Source organism: Sinocyclocheilus grahami, unplaced genomic scaffold, assembly GCF_001515645.1.
Source record: "Sinocyclocheilus grahami isolate Dianchi unplaced genomic scaffold, SAMN03320097.WGS_v1.1 scaffold126.1, whole genome shotgun sequence".
Lineage (NCBI taxonomy): Eukaryota > Metazoa > Chordata > Actinopteri > Cypriniformes > Cyprinidae > Sinocyclocheilus > Sinocyclocheilus grahami.
Genome location: NW_015505305.1, coordinates 2,859,953 through 2,868,591, shown reverse-complemented (window position 1 = coordinate 2,868,591; position 8,639 = coordinate 2,859,953). Strand labels below are relative to the sequence as shown.

Below are 8,639 nucleotides of genomic sequence, written 5' to 3'. Positions count from 1 at the left end.
CTTTTGTAACCTCAGTTTATATTTTATTTGCCTGTTGTTCGGCGCTGACTACTGTAATGGCAACGTGCATCTGTGTATGCGATTATTTTGGAGATGCGTTCCAATGCGTTATCCTTATTTAGGGTATAGGCCTATTCTATTTTGATCTGCAGTTTAATAAAAGTTAAACAGAAAAAAGTACTAAAAGTAGCACTGCATGCGTTTCTGAATATTTATTTAAACAGACTGCATAATGATGAAAAACCACAAACATGACAGGTATAATTAAAATACGCACTATGAGCGCACATTTCAGCGCAATATTTTTACAGATTTTTTATACCGTGTATACAATATAATTATGTTTAATTAAGCTGATATATAGCACTATAAATTCTTAATTCATTTGCAACAAAACTTTATAGTATAGGCTGAAGATATTATAGTACTATATCTCAGCTCTCCCCTCAACATGCACGCATTCGGAGATTCGGCAGCCCAACACTGAATATTATTTTGTGGGCGTTGTATTTTGATTACTAAAATAAAAAGTATAAAAATTACAATACAAAAATGAAATTTAAATTACCCTGCTTCTAAATAAATAAAGCAGTTATTTTTATTTCGTTAAAAATGGGCCAAAAGAGACCTCCGAACTAGTAGGCTACCAGAAAGAAAAAAAAAACCTTAATGTTTTTGCTCAGAATTCGTTTTTAATCCCTGCATGATTTTAGTCATACATGATAAATATCAAATACGTTATAGCTTGACTACAAGTTTAAAAACAACGCTGCAATTGTTATAATTAAGAAAATTAAACTTACCATCATGAAATGTCTACACAGGCGATAATGCCAAAAAGAAAGAGAAACATCGGAAAATAGGCATATTTTATTAAAGCCATTATTATATGACATCAACATATATTTATCATTCTTACAATCACCGCCAGAATGTCCAACTTCACCATGGTGAACTTAAAATTGGGTTCTATTATTTTTCCTCAACATAATGCCAAAAAGAAAGAGAAACATCGGAAAATAGGCATATTTTATTAAAGCCATTATTATATGACATCAACATATATTTATCATTCTTACAATCACCGCCAGAATGTCCAACTTCACCATGGTGAACTTAAAATTGGGTTCTATTATTTTTCCTCAACAGTTCTCCTCACAAAACGAAATTAATTTCAAACACAAATTTGATAAGAACAGAGTGGAAATTATTAGCAACACCAAAATAACAGCAAAGCTAATGTTTTCTGTTAGTTTAAGCACAAACTAAGAAAAGTAAAACCAAACTTTGTGGCAATAATTAAGAACAAACTGAACATGGTGTGTGTTTATGGTGCATGTCAGCAATGTTGCTTTGGTGGGGGCGGGGCGTGGTGGAGGTGGGGCTTAGGTAGACGATATTATCGGATATCGCGATATTTTTAAAGGCGATTATCGATAAGATATTTTTGACATATCGCCCAGCCCTATTGGGAACTTGCCTCAAATCTACCATAAATCATAAAACCTCATTCCGTAACGAAAATCTCATGACTACTGAACCCTATTTTTTTTTATCTCTCATCTCTTTATTTTGAATGTGTGGCTGTCTAAAGGACATCCAGAGACAGGACAGAGACAGATACAATTTTTATGTGTACAGCTCATAGCAAATAAATCTCTCTCACACACATATCATATATCAATATTTGTATGTATTTGCCCAGAGGGAGGAGTCCAGAGACATATTCAGGGATAAACAATCCATAATTTGCCACCCAAACACACACTCTGTTTTAAATGATTTAAATACATTTTATATTCTATATGTTGTTGTGTATACACACACATATATATATATTTATATATACATTTTTACATTTACTACACATTTTTTGACATTGAGCCTGTTAAAATGTCATGAATTTATTCCATTACCATTAAAAAAAAGTGTTTATTTATTTATTTTAGTATTAAAGAAAAATATATTATTTACTTCTTTTTTTTCCCTTGACATACCTATTTTTGTGTCAACAATTGTGAAATTCATAAAACATTCAGTTTTGCAGTCATATATCCTATAAATAGCTAAATTATCTGGATTTTGTTTTAAGGGTATTTAAAGAAATTGATATTATGAGCCCAGAAAACTCACAGTGGAGATAAATATTACAGAATGAATCCCTTTGATCAGTTTTGTTACCTTTTTCTCTTGTTTACTTGCTGCAGAACTATTATTGTGGTACAGGAATTCTGGGCAGCGATATTTCCCATCAGTCCAGTGTAACAATCATGAGGGATCTGTCATTGCACAGCAGGAATAAACTCCCTGCCGCTGACTCACCTGATCGGTAACGTTCATCACGGGTGCCGGAGGAGCGTCTACGGTGGTATCGTGAAGCAGAGGGCGCCATAGGCGGTCTGCGCTCGTGTGCCATGGACGCCTCCAGCCCTAAAGGACACACAAAGAGAGCAAGAGAGGGACAATTACATGTCTCAGCCAGGGACTTATTTATTACATATCCACTTCATTGATCTCTTCCTGTAACACTCCCCCTCACAGATGGGCTAAGACATACCCTAATTTGTTCTCATCTTAATTAGCGTTTCCTTCTTTCAATTTCTCATTGGCAACCTACTTTCTTGTCTCATTCTAAGTTCAGTGCAGCTTTTCTTTCTAACATATTGTCATCCTCTTTTTTGGATCTCTCACCCCTTGGTTTTTGATACAGCAGTAATTGAGTTGCACAATATATTATTTCTGACCAATAATATTGGTTTTATTAATTATTGGAAAGAGAATCGTTTTTTGCTAACATGCTAAACATTATAATGTTTTATGATAGATTTTGCTTGGAGATCTGTAAAATTCCAAAGAAAAAAAAAATAAAAAAATACAAATAATAATAATAATACAAAAAAATAAAGAAAAACACAAACAAAACTATACAAACAAGCAAAACAAAACAAAAGCAATCCAAAAAACTAAACAAAATAGATCATTTACAAACACAGACAAACATATTAACTATGCAGTTATTGAAGGATAATATCTTATTTTTCAATGGCAACCAAAGTGCAAAATAGTTAAGTTAACCTTTCTACTATACATTATGTTTAGACGCTTGATTCCTTTTGTGTGAAAGTATAAAATAAAATAAAATAAAAGCAATGCAAAAATACAAAATAATATAAACATTGACAGACCTATATAACTTTTTCTTAACAAATTTTGAAGAAAACTCTGCAGAGCAGAGAATTTTCTGATTTTATGAATAACATTTTCAAATTCTGTGGAAATCTGTGGAGCTTTCTGTGAGTTTTGTGGCTGCAGATTCCACGTGGGCCATATATAGATGATCCGTATCTGCCAAAATGTCTATGCCAGTGCAGCCCTAATTAAGAATAGATAAAATATTTAAAGGGGTCATATGATGCGATTTCAAGTTTTCCTTTCTCTTTGGAGTGTTACAAGCTGATTGTGCATAGATAAGATCCCTGAAGGTGCAAAGACTAAAGTCTCAAAACCAAAGAGATATTCTTTATCAAAGTTAAGACTCTGCCACGCCCCCCTAAAATGGCTGTCTAGGCGAAAGCAAAAGCACTTTATTTGGCCTTCCGAAAGTAGATGCATTTAGGAATCTTTAAGATTACTTACAACAGAACAGCAATGCATTTTATGGACGACCGTTTCGTGAACCTAGGAGAGGAGGTCATTCTGACTTTGCTATGACAATCTGGCGCTTCTGAATCAGCTACTGTTTTGTTATTAGTTTAAGTATTTGCTATTGACTGTTCAAATGCGGAGTTTTGCGCATTGTGTGTGTGTTTGTGTGTGTGTGTGCGCGAGCGAGAGAGCGAGAGAGAGAGAGAGAGAGAGAGAGAGAGCGGTGTGTGTGTTTGTGTGTGTGTGTGTGTGTGTGTGCGTGTGCGAGGGAGAGCGAGACACATCACAGTGGAGTCAGCTGTCTTAACCATGGCTTGTGTACTGCAAACACATATTCATCACTGTGTCTGTCACGAGACTCTGTTCCCCTTTCGGGCTCTGTCTTTACATTTATTTTGAAAGATGAAGCTCGCGATTATGGTAAGGGAAGTTACATTTCCGACAAGTGCTTGCGGTGTTCGGCCAATCACAATGCACTGGGTCAGCTGGCCAATCAGAGCAGACTGCGCTTGTCGGAAGGAGGGACTTTGTAGAAAACGAAGCGTTTGAGAGAGGCGGGGCATAGAGGACTTACAATAATGTACAGTATTTGAAAAATAATGTGTTTTTTGAACATTAAAACATGTCAACATATTCTGTTACACCAAATACACAAAATAATGATCTTTAAAAAAAGCATCATATGACCCCTTTAATTCCAGGCACACACAGCAGCGATTGGTCGGCTATGACTCATATCAACGGCTCTTGTGATGACCCAGCTCTGTTCTGTTCTGTTCTGTTCTGTTGTTCTTTGCTGTCTTGGATTCGGAGCAGAGAGCTTAGAACTACTCTGCTCCTCCTGGCAGATTTTAGGACACGTGAGATGGCCCAGGTTGCGTTCGGCGTTCCAGCCAAGAGCTATGCATGCAGGCCGGAGAAATCAACTTTGGCCCTGTGCTGACATAGCCAAAGACATCAGTGGGTGGACTTATTTATTCAATAAGGCAGAAGGTGAGACAGCAGGTTAAGTCAGAATCATGCACCAGCTCATGCAGCGGAGGATGTGATGGTGCTTTTCTGACTCAAGAACAATGAACACACAATCTTTCTCCTACTAAAAAGCAGAGGGTTAACAGTCACCGATCGATACTGATTGGGTTAACATCTAAGTACGGCTGTCATTCAGTCAAAGGCAGCGACGGAGACAATCTCTCCTCTGTGCTGGTAACCTGATGCTCTTAAAAACTAGGAGACGCATACACACAAAATCTAGCAGACACTGAGGGAGGTGTCACTGTGCCACGTTCCCTTGCTCCAGTATGTAAACGAAGATATGGTTAAATGCAAGTTCATGCCTTTACGGGACTGTTAAATAACACCAGTTCCCGCAGGAATGGAGTCATCGCGTTGAGTCTGGCGCATGCCGCTCTTCACGCCACAGTCTACGATACATGCTTTGTGCCCGAACATAATGTCATTTTTTTTTTCACCGGGAGCCAGACTAGGAACATGCGGGCTGCCTGTTGCTATGGCAACAGAAGCCGTGCTAATCAACAATTCAGCCAGACACGGCGAGCACAAATCAAGAGACCTTCAAAAGTTACATAAATTCTTACCAAACTATAAAAACACTACTAACTTTATTGGTAGGGCTGGGTGATACAGCTAAAAATATGACATCTTAATATTTTTTCAACCATTTGAAGATATATAACTTGATATTTATGCGTTTGCTTTCAATTTGCCTTCAAAAAGGTGACTTTAAAATATAAAATACAAAAACAAAACAAAAAAACAAATCAGTAACAAGGCTCGTTTTACACGCTACTAAACTTGTCTAAATATATTGTGAATACCTATCTGGGATAACTGTAAAAGAAAAGAAATCACCTCATCTTGAAAAAAGCATTTCTTAAAATGTTCTTTGACACCAAGCAATTACTCTACCAAGCTCTTCATTTCAATAATGCCAGCGTGCTTTTAAAGATTAATGCCATCTAAAGCTGGAGACGCTTGATCAGCAGTGACTCTCTGCATTTTATCGATAGTCTAAATGCAAAGTATTTACTTTAAGTGCACTTAAACGAGTGACCAGGGTGATCAACTGTGGTATCCCTTATTGAAAAGCAACACTGAACATTAGATTTTTTTCCCACTTATATTCATAAGAAGGGGTTGTTTCAGTTCAGTGAAACGAGAGAAAAAAGTTCTAAGCACCTTTTATGAAGCTCTTGAAAAGAGCTTAGAGGAGCCTCTTAATTCTGGTGCCTACAGTCACTTATCAGCACATATTAAAGCAGCACTGAAGAAAAAGCGGGCAAATAGACTGATTAAGTCTGGAGCCGGGCCGGGTTGTGGATGGCCTTGCTTTCCAAATAAGATTTTCATAGGAGTAAAAAGACAAAATAGAGCTGTTGGAGCTTCAGATTTTAAGGCTGCATTTAGACGGTCAACCAACTCTAATTTGTTAACCTTTATCTGGCAAATATTGTATCTTCTTCCATGTATATGATGTATATAAAATAATTTGTTTCAAATTCAGATATCCAGTCAAATAATAAAATGGGCAGTTAAACCCCATATGCCTGCCTAACGGTGGATATATAAGTGTGCAACCTTACCATCCGCATAGTAATGCAGCCTAGGATGCCCTATAAAAGTCACTGCTTGTTTAAGTATGAGAGAGCGACTGTGAAATCCATCTGTTGAGATCTTAATGCCTAGAATATTAGCCCACAGGAAACAGACTCCTATCGCAGGTTTTTAGGATCTGTTTAAATGAGAGAAGGGAAGGCAAACCCATCTGCTGCAGAAAAGCTGGTTCAGTCAGCTGCAGTGGTGGAAAGAGTATATACTCAAGTAAAAGTACCATTACCTTCCAAAAAATGTAGTGTGAGTAGAGTAAAAGTACTTGTCAAAAAAACTACTTGAGTAAGAGTAAAAGAGTAGCCTATTTAAAAGTACTCATGATGAGTATTGGGTAGTGAGTACTGAGCTGTGGATTCTACCCCCTCATAATAAACGCTGTACATCGCAATTGATACATTTTAAAAATGTTGTACATTCTGTAATTCACATTATCTAGTTTGTCATAAAGAATGAAGAATATCTTTCATCCAGCAGTTTTAATTTTGACTGCCAACTCTTTAAAATACATTAAAACAGCACGGAAACAGTATTCAGTTGAAGAAAAGATGAAAGTTATTATCAGTACAATCATCCCCATTTAAATCATAAAGTTTGAACAAATAGATTTAAAATCATGTGTAAGGCCACTGAGACAGCATGTTGTTGCACATAAAATATTAATGTTTAGAACAGTGCAAATACAAACACCATTAGAAACTCATAGTTCAGCATCACACACCATGATATAGGTTAAAATGAGAGCCCATTTCTCTCCAAAACGGTGCCAGTTTTAGCGTTTTGCAATAAAGAAAACTTGATAATTTGTTACAATTTTAACATAAATGCACATTGTTCTAGAAGGATGCCATACCTTTTACACATTTACTCGAATTGTTATGCTGATAATACAATTTGTAAGGAAAAATGCATTAAATAGCGAAGTATTTCTGGGGAAAATTTTTCAAAGGAAAACACGTGCGCATGTCTCTTCGCTGAGCCGCGGCAGTCTCAGTGAACCAGCAGCATCCACAACTGAATGGAAACGTTTATTAACGGGAAAAAAACTTTATTAACGAGCTGCAGTTTTATTACAGCACGCGCTGGCACAGATGCAGTATATTAACGCCACGGGTCATCAATAAGGTGCAGATTGGTCCTTAATTTGTGTTTCCAACACACTTTTTCACAGCGCGCATCACCCGCTCAAAGACAACAGACCTATTACTATCTCTCTATCCAATCACGTTGATGGATAAAAATACAATTAAAATAAGCATGTAACAACCACAAACGGAGGAAAATAGCGGAGTAAAAGTACAGATACATCACTTAAAATGTACTCAAGTAAAAGTAAAAGTACACCATTTTTAAACTACTCAAACAAGTACAATTACTGATAAAAACTACTTAATTACTGTAACGTGAGTATTTGTAATTCGTTACTTCACACCCCTGGTCAGCTGTTTAAACCTGTGGGTACAAGCGCACTCTGTGATCCCCTAAATGAGAGTTGAGAGTTGGGGCTCTTACCTGGAGGGTGGGGCATATACGCCCCGAGCAGTTTTGACCTCTTCTTCTCATATCCTTTCTGAGTGATGTCGCCTGCAAGAGAAAGGGAGCGTCAAAAATGTGCAAATAATCTTATAAACATAAAAAACTAATAAATCACAATCGCCAATAGGCAGATTATAATACTATAATATAATTTCATGTTTTTTCAGAAAATGGATAGATAAGGTGTTTTTGGGCAGATCTTCGAGGAAACCATCCGGACGGTGTGGGTGACGGAGAACACATCCTGCAATGATTAATGTAACAGGGTTTTGTGACTTGTGACTTTGTGGAAACCGTGATTAATTTTTTCAGAATTTTTTGTTGAAAAGTTGAAAAGAACAGCATTTATTTGAAAAAACTTTCCACAACTTTGGTCAATTTAACGTTTGTTGAATAAAAGTACTAATTTTCATTCTGGGACTGCAGAAGGATACATTCAGTCTCATCTTTGAATAATAAGAAGGCCAAAACGTGGTATCTTAAAAGTCAACATCATACTGCCTACCTTTTGGGGCAGCCTTCAGAAGATGATGCCTAAAAATACGGTCTAGGTAGGCAGCTCAGTATGTTTTCGGAACAAAGCTAATCTCATCCTCCTGACTCTTGATGCCAATATAATTATGTTCCCGCACACTGTATGTGCTACACTGCTGTGATCTAGTGAACATCTACAGTTTAGATCCTTGGAAGGACAGGAAAAAGTGACAGTGAAGGCTGTTTTTCCCAAATGACCTCTTTAACGGCCCAATAAAAATGGCTGGGAGGCTAAAGGCTTGATGAGGAGGAGGATGAAGAAAAGCAGAAGACGAAAAGGAAAAAAAAATTTTTTA

General features: G+C 36.8%; 1 protein-coding gene across 1 annotated transcript in view; it reads right to left on the bottom strand.

Moving 5' to 3' along the window:
- dip2ca (disco-interacting protein 2 homolog Ca) overlaps window positions 1-8,639 on the bottom strand; it is a 133,823-nt gene that overhangs the window by 55,465 nt on the left and 69,719 nt on the right. The window contains exons 2-3 of the mRNA XM_016278939.1: window positions 7,786-7,857; window positions 2,323-2,430 (exon numbers count right to left, since the gene is read on the bottom strand). Of these exons, the coding sequence (XP_016134425.1) occupies window positions 2,323-2,430; window positions 7,786-7,857 (180 nt within the window). The remainder of the gene's footprint in view (window positions 1-2,322; window positions 2,431-7,785; window positions 7,858-8,639) is intronic.